At 40.5% G+C, this 12,646-nt stretch overlaps 1 protein-coding gene across 2 annotated transcripts in view; it reads left to right on the top strand.

The window, feature by feature from the left end:
• The window catches only part of tjp2a (tight junction protein 2a (zona occludens 2)), a 38,812-nt gene extending 27,393 nt beyond the window's left edge, over positions 1-11,419 (top strand). The window contains exons 14-24 of one of the 2 annotated variants that reach the window (XM_079256603.1): positions 1,249-1,436; positions 1,531-1,626; positions 1,724-1,803; positions 1,889-2,099; positions 3,902-4,002; positions 4,091-4,315; positions 4,430-4,534; positions 5,862-6,080; positions 6,439-6,516; positions 8,846-8,931; positions 9,039-11,419. In XM_079256603.1, coding sequence (XP_079112729.1) covers positions 1,249-1,436; positions 1,531-1,626; positions 1,724-1,803; positions 1,889-2,099; positions 3,902-4,002; positions 4,091-4,315; positions 4,430-4,534; positions 5,862-6,080; positions 6,439-6,516; positions 8,846-8,931; positions 9,039-9,195 — 1,546 coding nt within the window. In that variant the 3' untranslated portion in view covers positions 9,196-11,419. The remainder of the gene's footprint in view (positions 1-1,248; positions 1,437-1,530; positions 1,627-1,723; positions 1,804-1,888; positions 2,100-3,901; positions 4,003-4,090; positions 4,316-4,429; positions 4,535-5,861; positions 6,081-6,438; positions 6,517-8,845; positions 8,932-9,038) is intronic. The other variant, XM_079256604.1, reaches the window with a different exon arrangement.
• Positions 11,420-12,646: the final 1,227 nt, after the last annotated feature.

The raw sequence follows: 12,646 nt of genomic DNA, 5'->3' as shown, positions 1-12,646 counted from the left end.
TAAACCAAAAGTTGTCTCATTTAACCCTTTTATGCATCATGTCCACTACAGCGGGCACCTCAGCTGTGTAGTTGTTTTATTATGTGTATAGTATTTGTACATTTACCACTTCTGTAGATACTAGTAAGTCATCCAATAAACTGATAAATATGATAAATTCTGTATGTAGACATACATTTAATTACTAAATTTGCTTCAGCGATTAAACAGGAAAATATAAAGATAAAGCTTTATTTCTATAGAATATTTATTGTTAAAATGTATGTAAGTAAATGTATGTAAATATGTTTTAAAAATTTTAAATAACTTGTGATTACAAAATAAATAACTTTAGTGTGTATAAATAAATAAAAAAAAATTTTAAATGACAGTTTCTCAGTAATTCATGAATCAAAAGGATTAGTTTGTTTAGCAGTTGTGAGGTTTTTATAGGTATTATTATATATATATATATATATATATATATATATATATATATATATATATATATATATATATATATATATATGATTCCTTATATATATATATATATAGATATATATCTATATAGATATATAGATATAGATATATATATATATATCTATATAGATATCTATATACATATATTGTTATAGTTATTTGGTTGTGGTTTTTTTTTTTTTAACAGAATTAAACTACCTTCTACAAATTGTGATATTTTAGATGCAAAGTTGTCATATTATCTTAAAGCAGCTTTTGTAAGTTAATTTTTTTAAATTGAGTTGAAGATTCAAAACAAAATGGTTTTGTTACACGGCCCATATAAAGGTCAGATTTAGTGGATTAACTGTTTGTCTCACCTTGTTTCCATTGACTGCAAATATTATAAGAACTTATGAACCAATTCTTGCACGTTGAACATTTAGAAAGTCCACTGTCACTTTATTTTTATTTATTTTTTACATGAACTTGTCATCTCTGTGGTGAGAAAGGACGACATTTAGATTCCTCTGTTCTGGCATGGTGAAGTGAGAAAATGAATGTTGACATCTTTTTGTAAAATTCTTTGCTTTTTATCGACACTAATGAAACCCGGCTCAGATTTAAGATTTTAAATGAAATAAGCAGAAACGTATACACCTCTAAAGCACCACGACTTGCTGGGAAGCAGAGCCTACGAGGTGGATGCAGTAGTAACTACAGCAGTAGTTGAACCACACCAGAGATTCCTGAACTTCTTCCAGAACGTCGGGTCAGAGTTTTCAGAGTTTTATGCTTTCTGTCTGTCAGAGCGGAACAAATGGCTAACGTCCAGAACGCCGCGCGGGCTGCGTCGGGGAATGACAGAGGCGACTTCTGGAGGCTGAGAGGTCAGAGAGCAATGAAGAAGAAAGACCTGCGTAAGAGCCGAGAGGATCTGAGCGCCGCTCCAGTCGCCACACGATTCCCCGCCTACGAGAGGGTGGTGTTGCGTGAAGGTATCGTATACACACACACACACACACACACCGGCTCTTACCGGTTTGGTTACCATAGATACCAGTTGTAAATGCTGTGTTTGTCATTTTTTAGCTGGTTTCAAGAGACCTGTGGTGATATTTGGGCCAATTTCTGATGCTGTCAATGAGAAATTATCCAACGACATTCCAGGCGAATTTGTTATTGCCAGTAAGTTTCCTCTCCACCTGCATGTTGATTAAAAAAAAAAAAAAAAATCGTCTAGAAAAACATTTTACGTGACCGTTTTTATTTTTCCCCCTTTCAGAAACGGAGCCTAAAGACGCAGGAAGTGAGAAAAGCTCCGGCGTGGTGAGATTAAACACCATCCGACAGATCATCGAGCAGGTACAGTAAAAATAAAGGATTGATCCACTCAGGAAGAGATACGTCACGTCGTGTAACATTTACCATCCTCCTGCTGCGTCTCCAGGACCGCCACGCTCTGCTAGATGTGACTCCCAAAGCCGTGGACACCCTAAACTACACCCAGTGGTATCCCATCGTCATATTCCTGAACCCCGACAGCAAACAAGGAGTGAAGGCCATGAGGAACCGCCTCATACCGGGATCCAACCGAAGCGCACGCAAGCTGTACGAACAGGCCGTCAAGCTGAGGAAGACCTGCTCTCACCTCTTCACAGGTAGACAAATTTCTTTGTTGACTCGGACTGGAACCAAAAGGAAAGATCTGCTGGTGCAGTTAGATGAGATTTCCTGAAATGAGATCATGCTTCTTTCAGTCTTGCTTCTTCCTCGCTTGGAGGGGAAAGATGTTAAAACGACAAACTAGACGGTTTTATTTAGTCATTGCTCATAATACTTTTTCTGCTTTGGTTATGAAATACATAATATCGGGTTAGATTTATGCAGCCCTTTTCAAGACACCCACTGAAGCCACTTTCATTCACTCCACACTGGTGATGGCAGGATGCCCATCAGTAGCTACGTTTCCATTCCCAATGGAAGTACGCAGGAAAAAAATAACGTTGTCACAGGACACTTTACATACACATCATTTCAAGCCAATTCATACATATCCTATAATAGAAACCAACTGATTGCATCGAGTCATGACTTCGATCCAGTTCCCTAATCCTGAGCTGCACGAGGTGACAGTGGGAAGGAAAAAACTCCCCTTTAACATGAAGAAAACCTCCGGCAGAACCCGGCTCAGGGAGGGCAGCCATCTGCCTCGACTGGTTGGGGTGGAGACGACAGGAAAGACAGAACAACATGTACAACTGCACTTATTTAGGAAGACCTGCGGAAAAAAGGAGAAATAAGTTAGAGACGGCAATATTGGAATATATTTATACATTAGAGAAATAGAGCGAGGTACTTCTCAGTGCATCAGGTAACATCCCCATTGCTACATAAGTAATGGATGGCTAGACTACCCATAACTATAAGAGCAATGAGCAGAACCTGGATAGTTGGGTCCCGTACATGCAGACTCCACCTCAGGAGATGCTCTTATCCTAACTATGAGCATCTCCTTGAGTTAGAGTCTGCATGTATCTGCAAATATCACAAAAAACTGTTAATGGAAACTAAATTTAGAAAAATCGCTAAAACCTTTTTACTTCTCATTATGGTGGTTTTTCAGATGTGTCGATATAAAAGTGTATAACGTTTACACATCACCAGACCTGACATAGAGGGTCATGTGACCAGTTCACTCCAGATAAAGATGGCGTCTGGCTGACCTGGCTGCTCCAAAACGTTTTGTGTCTCCATCGTCCTCAAAGTGGAAGCTCGCAGTACTAAACAGCATTCAATAAGAACATTTGCAAATCACATTTGTATTTGGACAAAATTTTAGAAATATCGCTTATATTTTGCGAAATTTGCCATGGAAACATAGCTAGCCTTTAGCGGCAGCATCACACAGTTCCTGCCAACCGCTTCTCCACGACGAGATCAATTTTTTTAACTCTTGTTTAGTTTCTCATGTTATAAGCTTCTTTTCTTTTAATGCGACAGAAATAAGACCGACAGAGGCATCAACAGGCTGGTTTGAGTGATTTTACGTATAATAGTGGACTTTAAATGAGTGTTTTGCAACTTGTTTTAAGATATTCCTCACTTGCCTGGATATTATTTTAGCAAATCTCAGCAGCATCTCCCTGCACTGACACTTATTTTACCTGATTATTGTCTTTTTTTTTTTTTTAACCCCTTTTTATTTGAAGATGGTTCACTTTTGCTGTGGTGTAAATTGCTACTAGAAGGTCTTGGAGATTTAACATGAAAGATGCAGAATCAGTCAGATAATCTAATTTAATATGTTTGGAAAATGACTCATTTTTAGGATTAAGTGACTGAGTAAGAAATCAAAGACACATAATCTTAAATGTGATTAATTTATGGCTCTTAGAAGATCATTTTGGCGGGAAGTGAGATTACAAGACTTATTGCTTGTTTTGTTTTTCTTTACCCCTAGCAACCATCGATCTTATCTCAGCCAATGACGCGTGGTATGGCAGCGTGAAAGAGTCGATCCAGCAGCAGCAGGGCAGAGCTGTGTGGGTGTCTGAGGGCAAGGTGAGTCCAGCAGCGTTGCCGTCAGACTGAAGGAAAGAGGATCTGCTGTTTTGTTTGTACTCTCTTCATTTTCCTCTCCTCTTCTCAGCTGGACGGCTCAGAGGAGGACCTGGATCTCCATGACGACCGCATGTCTTACCTGTCTGCAATGAGCGCTGACTACCTCAGCATGGACAGCCGTATGACGAGCGACTACGAGGACACGGCAGACGAGGGCGGGGCGTACACTGACAACGAGCTGGACGAGACGCTGGACGAGCCTCAGCCCGTGTCGGCCATCAGTCGGTCATCAGAGCCTGTGATGCCGGATGAGGTGGGGCGACCACGTCGATTCAGCACGCCGCCTTTTCTGTTCTAACGTTCCTCGCCTGCTGTAGCTGTGTGTGGTTACCTAACCCGTCCACCCTCCTGCGTCTGTCTCATGTAGAGGTCCCACCCTGTACCCCAGGCTCGTATAAGGAGGTCAGGGAGCAGAGAGATGCTCAACAGAGAGCCCAGCCCTCCCCCTTCTTTTGTCCCTGAACCCCCAAAGGTGAGAACCCCTCCCCCCCTTACCTCCAGCTAAATATTGTTCTGTCTGTAAGGAAGCCATCTCCATTTGTTTGTACACATCAAGTCAATGGCGACGAGGGGACGCTACCTACAGGCGGCATGGCCACAGCAGCTGCACTCATCCACCTAATGAATGAATGAATGAAAAATACTTTATTAATCCCCAAAGGGAAATTCAATATTGTAGTATATAATATTTAAATTGAGGAGGTCTTGTTACGGAGGCTGATGGCTGCTGGCAGGAATGATCTTCTGTATCTTTGCTAAATGCTAACGCTAATAGAGCCAATAATGTTTTTCAAAACAACCAGGAGTCACCTCCTCCTCCACGTCAGGTCGTTCCAATAACCCCCGGGTGTAGCCTGGTGAATGGGGTAGGGCTGGATATTGGGCGGAGTTGAACATTTAGTGGGCGTGGTTGGATGTCAAATGGGCGGATTTGGATGTAAATGGGCGGGGTTATGTCAATTGGGCGTTGTTAGGGTTACAGTTAGGGTTAATCCAATCAAAATGTTGAGGAGAGGGGGTTGGATGTTGAGTGGGCGTGGTTGGAATAAAATGGGCGGAGTCGGATGTCAAATGGGTGTCGTTCGGGTTAGAGTTAGGGTTTATCCAATCAAAATGTTGAGGAGGCTAAATGTTAAGTTGGACATCCAACCCCGCCCAATATCCAGCCCCACCTCATTCTCCAGGCTGCAGCCAAGACCGTCTCGGTCGTTCCGCGTGTTTCTCAGACTGCCCCCAAGTGGCAACAACATGCAATAACATGAGAATTTGTATCTGAAGGCATGAAGCCATGAAAGAGTTGGGCTGTTGCGGCTGTAGCCTAGCAACGGCTCAGAAAGCAACGCCTACCTGGTAGAACATAAACAGCTGACTTAACAGATGTAAACTCTCTGGGTGGATAATTTGGACAAACAGAGACATGTCTGCTGTTGACAAGCACTGCAGAACCTGCATCTTTGAACTTTCTGCTAACTTAAAATAAGGCTAATTTAACAGTTGACATATATTAAAAAAAAATATTTTTGGACAATAAAATACAAAAAGAGAGATAACTTAAAGATTTTAGTGTCTTCTCTCTCTCCACCACCCAGCACAGGTCCTCTGTTGGCTCAACATTGTTAGATCAAGTCACAGCAACACTTTTCCTTACAATGGAGAAAGATGTTCATCATTTTAGTTTCAAGGACCCTAAAATTTTACAGAATTAAAACCTCCTGAGGGACGTTCAGTGGACCGCCTGTAAAGGAAGCAAGTTCATTGGACGAATGATGAGTTGCAACAAAAGTCGTTTCCTGTTGCAGGTGCGCCCTCAGACTCGGACCGACTCAACACGGAGCTACGAGTCGCACTCCAGCAGCACCATCAGCAGCGACGCAGCAGGCGGAAACAGGCCGCTTCCCCCACCAGTAGCCATGAAGCCCTCCATCGCCCGTCTAACCCCTTCATCTGATGACCACAGCCCAGGGAAGGAGGGCGAGGAAGAGGAGGAAGACCCTGCTAACAAATCCTTCCTGGGCAAGGTTGGTGTCCGACCAATCGTAACGAAGCCGCTCAACAGATTTCTTGTTTTTCTTTCTTTTTCTCCTACGTTTACGTCTCTTTCTCCTTTACGTTGTACTTAGTGAATTATCTCTGTTCCTTTTTCTTCTTTTGCTTTCACTGCCTAATACGAACTAGAGAATGGGTAATCAGGTAAATGTCTGTATTCACCGTGTGTTCGCAACCCTCCTTCAAAATCCCATAACTGCTCTTCATCAGTTGTAACAGTGTTCTGGCATCTCGTGTAGCTTTCATGTGAACCATATGGATGTGCAGCATGTGTTCATGTCTTCTTATCTGGAGCGCAGCATTAATTAACGCAGACCTCTCCTCTCCCAGATTAAAGCGTTTGAGAAGATGGACCACCTGGCGCGAGCTCAGAGGCTGCTGGAGCTGCAGGAGGCTGAAAATGCTCGAGTCAGTGATGGTTTTTTTAATCTTTCAGCTGCAGAAGTGTTGTATTCTTCATCTGAAAACTTCACCGTTGTTAGAATACAGGAACAAACAGGAAACCTGATGCTAGCAACACATGTTGAGAAACAGGCGTATTTAATAACACACTTGTCATCATTTGGGAACTGAAGATGTGAAATGGTGCTACGTTCTGTGTCAGTAAGAACACAGTTCAGCTTGTCTGATTCGTGTAGCTTCATAATTCAGTATATTTGGGTGTTCTGATTCATTCCCACACCGTCACACAGTGTGTTTCCATGAGTTTTTTTTACAAAATAAAAGCACTTTTTGTAAAATTTCAACAAAAAATTGCGATTTGTAGGTATTTATAGAGAACGATGTTTAGCACAAAAGCCACAGTTCTTGTAAAATCACAATCGGCTGATGAGATTTTACGAGAATTGCAGATTATGGAAGGTATCAATGTAACGTTATTTGCTGCAGAGGATTTGCCAGGGCTTTTTTAAGCCTTTCTCCCTCATTTCCTTTTTTTAATTCACTGTACAACTTTGTATTTTGCTGCTGTTTCTGCCATACTGCACCGTCTTTATTGGAAATTATCTGGTCACATGACCCCGGTGACAAGTGACTTTAAGTTTTGTTGTACTCCTGATAATCTTTTTGTCAAGTACCTCTTTTTGCAAATGATACAAGTCTGGTTTTTGTCGTTATTTGATAGTTAATCTTTTATTGATTGTTTTATTGTGCCTGGTCCTGAGGAAACGTTTCATTGGCTCAGTTACATGATATTTTTTAATTTGGAATTAAATAATTCGGAATAAACATATTCTCCTACGAGTTTACATGAAAATATTCATTCCGAATGAAGTTTTACATGAAACACGTCCTCACTTAATTTCTCTTTAGAGCGGCGGGTTAGGAAGGGTTCTGATTGGACAAAGGGCGCACGTGATGGAAATAAACAAAGTTGGCTGCCTGCTTCTCGTCTTTTCAGTCGTAACTTGTAAAAACTACATGATAAGTACCAGTTTTGCTGCTATTTTTATTATAACTTTGAAGTACCAGATCAACACGAGCATACTACTTCACTTTTAGCAGCAACTGAGAAGGTGAAGAAAGATAGACCACCGAACAAAGGAGGCAAAAAAACGCACATCAGGACAGGACAAGGCGACCTGAATTAACTTAGAGTGGAATTAAGGTTTATATGACAGTGGAATTAAATAGTTTGGAATTAAGATGTGAATAAACCAGCCACGTAAATCGGAATTAAGTTTAATTTGGAATTAAAATTTGCATTAAGAATTAAGTGTTTACATGGTCGTTTTTCATCAGTTTAAAGCAGAATTATTTTTTTATTTGGAATTAAACAGGAATTAAAACATGTAAACGTAGCATTTCTGTCCTGTTTGTTAACGACTCCCCGCATTGAAATCGTCATGAACAAAATGGACGAGCTCCAATCCACGTTTGCCGTGAATGATCGTGAATGAACACTGTACTTAATTTGCCTCCTACATTGCAGGACCCGCAATGTGACCACTGAACACACAAACATTGCGATAACGATGCTCAAACAACATATCGTGCAGCTCTAGTTTTGACAAACACATTCGGTCAAATCAGCCAAATGTAGAAAACAACAAAAACAAAGACGACTTCTTTTGCCGTTTTTTGCAGTGAATGTTTGGGTTCAAAAAGACATCAAACGTGTTTGGGAGCCAGTGACTTAAGTATTGTCTTTTTATACCCAATCCTGACACCCTCACCTGTTACCAGTTCAGCCGTTTATGGTATTTTCTGTAGTTTTCCAAAGTTCTTTGTGTCTCCTCCTGAGTTTTGTTGCATGTTGCTGACATGTACATTTATTTTTCTACTTGATTAATAATGTGAGAAAAAGAAACTCACTGCTGTTTGTATCTGTTGAACATTTAATGCAGACTATGAAGTACACTTCATAAAACTTCCAAACTCTTCAGGCGTCAAAGTTTCCACACAGAGTTGTCGGAGCATCGATGAAGTAGTTGTAGAACCTGACTGTGTCAGAGCAGAACAATGTCGGACCGTGGAATTTTTCTCTCACTGTCTTTTGACCTGGAAAGGGAAGTGATCTTCTTATCTACTATAGAAAAGGACCTGAGCTACAGGCAGCCTATAAACTTGTGACGTGCTTGTAAATGCAGACAGGTCGTGCTTTAAGGTAGACGGGCTTAGCTGCCAACACGATTCTCCTAGTTGTTCTTATGAGTCACAATGTCAGACAGTGTTTTGTTTTTCCTTTTTCCAATAGTATTAACTGTGACATATCTGGGTCCCCTGTTTCTCTGTGTAGCTGGAAATTGCCCAGAAGCATCCAGACATCTACGCCGTCCCAATGAAACTACCAAAGCCCAACCTCAACCGCCCTCAGCCAATCGGGTGAGAGCCTCCGTCTCTTCTCTGAAGTTGAACCGTAGAGGATGTAAAGTTTCGTTGGGTGGAGTGTTTAACTGCTGGATTGCTGCTGTTTTCATGTGTGTTTTCAGTTCAAGCTCAAACGCCGAGCCACAGACCATGTCCAGGCCGATGTACTCAGAGACGAGAGGACACGAGGACAGCGAGGCCGATTACCGCCGCCAGCTGGCCGAACAGACCAAGAGAGGATATTACAATCCTCAGAAATACAAAGACACTGAGCTGTAAGGGTCCCAGGACATGACGGCTTCACCCTCACTCTCCTGCGTTGCTGTTACAAGCCTGTCGTCATGGTTACGGCTTTGGCTGCTTTTGGGTTGGCGTAAACCCTCAGAACTCTTCGTACTCACATTTCCTACCAAGGCGTCTGCTTTAAGTCTGATTTCACACTGCTGTCGTTTACTAAATATTGTACAGAAACACAAGCGTCCAGCTATGTCCTGAAGGAAAAATGGCGGATTTTGTTTTTGTTTTTGTTTCTTATTGTTTTTTTTTTTTTTCTTGGTAATGCAAGTGATGTTCTGATGTACATATTCTGTCTTTGTCTCTGAGCTTTTTGCTTTCTTCCGTTACGCTTCGGATCTCATTCGACCCTCGTGTGTTACCACTACCATGGAACCAGAGAGGGGAACATCCGTCAGAACCTCAGTTAATAATCCCAGTAGGCTGTTGGGAAGCACTTTGTTTGGGTTTAAGTGTTTCCAGAACTCACAAAGACAAATTTCAAATACAAGCTCATTATAAGACTTTCTCAAAACTCAGTAGTTCTAAGTTCCTCTTGGTTCATCCTGTCGCCATCATTTTAACAAATAAAAGTTGCATGTTTGGATTTTCCCTGTTTGTTAGGAATCAAACTGTTTTTTTGCCATTATTGGCCAAAAGCTCCATAATAACAGTGTAACTGAATAAAAGCCACCGAGCGATGATTAAAAAGGAAAACACATTTAACTTTCACTTATTAGTCCTTCAAACTTTATCCGTCGCAGCTCACTCGTAAGGCAGGGTTGAGATTGCGAGTATTCACTAATTATTGTCACCACACAGCCTGCGCGATAATGATGTAATCCCGATACTTATGGCCAAACTAATTTCATCTTTTTAGTTTGGTCCTTGAATAAAGATCAAAGTAGGAGGTTAACTCAGGTCTCGACTCAATAATGTTTTGATTTTATCAGCCGAGATCAAATAATGCCATCGGCACGTTGTCAGTATTTATTTTAGTATCGTGATTTTCGCCACTGCCGATGTATCGTCACGAAACTGCTAACCATGTACAATAAAACGTCAGGTGTCCACTCGGCTGATAACATCCAAACATTGAGATTAAATAACGATACTACGAAGCAATCAACATGTCGATATACAGATATGTCAGTGATCATCATTTATGCTCATGTTTTGTGGTAAAACTACAAACCAGCCTTACGATGAAATATTAGGTCTCCACTCAGCAGTTTAGATTTTTTTTTGGCTCAGATTAAATAATATTGGACATTTAACAGCACAATAATTACCTTTAATTAACTATTGGGATTATTCCTGATGCTGATATTCTGCGAAAAAGTTGCAGACCGTCATTTCTTATCAGACCAAATGTCGGATTTACACTCGATGTTTGTTTTTATAAATTGACGTCAAATAATATTATGTAATAATGCGATGATTGTTGGTGTTGTGACAAAGCCGCAAACTAAAGGTTTGTAAGATGTGGTGTAAGTACAGTTACCATGACAACAGGCAGTGACATCGTTGCATCTAAAAGCTCTGAAGCACAGTTATTAAATCCGATTTCTGTCGCAGCTTTAATTTAAATTCCAAATATAACGCAGTGGTTGGGGAAACTCCGAACACTTGGTTTTGTTTTTTTTCTGTTTTTGTTTGTTTATGCTTGAATCACGTACAAAGTTTTGCGTTGGGTATTAACCGTCCTCTTCTGGTCACTCCTGCCCGGATGTCTCTGACTGGCTTCCACATTCCCCACCGGACCACCCGAGTCCGCAGTGCACTGTTCCTACGAAAGATGTGTGTGTTCTGGGAAACAGCGTATTGTCAAGTGCCTTGTAGCTCACGTTTCAGCTAAGGATAATACCTCTGTATCCAGGCGAGGCATTTCTCAAAGATCGGAAGCAAACTGGAAAATGGACCAAACATTGGATGATAACTAACTAAATACTTTTAGGTTTTTAAACAGAGCAAATTTTTGCTGTTACAGAACTTATATTGTTGGAGTTAAACGACAGGAAAGTTCTTCCAAAAAGGTTCCTACTAACTACAAAGTCTTAAGTGTCTCTAAATTAAAGTCACTGAGAAGTCCTGAACGGGACGAGTTTTGAGGTGGATTTAAATGGTGCGGCCACGGTCTGCTTGTCCTGATTAGCTGCTTTCAACCAGAGACAATCACATTTTTATTGCTTATATTTTTATACTGAACACACCCACAGTAGTCAGGTCTTTGTACACCAGAGTATTGGGAATGTGGTGACAATCATGTTGGTTTGTGTGTCTTCTTAATATCTGCTAGTTTGTGATTTCTATTTTCTAGTTTGTGATCTGAGTGTTTCACAGCTCACTCTTGGAAAATTCTAGTAAATAAATCTCTTTTTTTTTTTTACACTGTTGTCTCTATCGTGTCGGTTTCTGCTTCAGTCCTGTTTTCTTTAGCAGTAGGTTAAACGCATCTGAAGTGTTGAAACATCACAGCTGTATAAACTGCTTAAAGTGATGATGAGGAAGGGGTTTATGTTGCTGATGTGTTTTACACTTCTGAAGTTAAGTGATACCTTGAAGTTGAACAGATGTGCCTCCAAAGGTTGCAATCTTGACTTTTTGTAATTGTTTTTTTGGCCTTGTTGATCCCCAAATAATAAAACTCCAATCAGCTGCAGTGAAGTATTTTGGGGAATCAAGGCTTTTCTGTTATATATATTTTTTAAACTGAATTTTAATTTTGTCATAACTTATGATCAAACATTTATTTTACTCATTTATGTTGACACTCGGTTTGGTTTTGGTTATGTTTCCATGTGGTTTTGAACTCCCATTATATTTGTACATCTAAAACAATCATAAAAAGATGGTTGGAGCCTCCATGATGTGGATAACTGACATCTAATTCCAACCTGCTTGTAGCTAAGAGCTAGCTAACGGAAGCAGGCGGGCTAAAGCTAAGGCGCTATTAGCCGGCTAATAGCTGCGGTTGTGCTACACATAATACCTGGATATCGGTTACTTGTCAATCAACAGGATTATGACAAATTTCAAGATTAAACATCTAAGATTTTAACTGGTTTTTCTGTATCAGGTTGTATATTAATTTCTGCTGTGAAAATGGTCTTTTAAACGTGTCGGAGCCCCTAGTGGACGATGGGGGAACTGCAGTTTTTTGTTGCTGCCAGAAGTTGCTGCTTGGTTTCAATCAGCAATCGATCTATATAGACCAGTGTTTTTCAAGCATTTTTGAGCCAAGGCACACCACAAACCTAAATGTGTTTTGTTTTTGTTTTTTTTAAAGAAAAAAGTCCATATTAATATAAAGTCCATCTTGTCAAAGCCTCTTTAATAGAAAGCTGATAAACATGAGAAGATGGAATTTTATTATCTTTCACTGGGGCCTGTTTGGATGAACACAGAGCTGCTTTTTAGACCAATTAGGTGAAATTGGGTCATTTCTCAGGGCACA

This window comes from Telmatherina bonti (genome assembly GCF_933228915.1).
Source record: "Telmatherina bonti genome assembly, chromosome: 17".
NCBI lineage: Eukaryota > Metazoa > Chordata > Actinopteri > Atheriniformes > Telmatherinidae > Telmatherina > Telmatherina bonti.
Note: the sequence above shows the minus strand (reverse complement) of the source record. Positions and strands in the feature narration are given on the sequence as shown.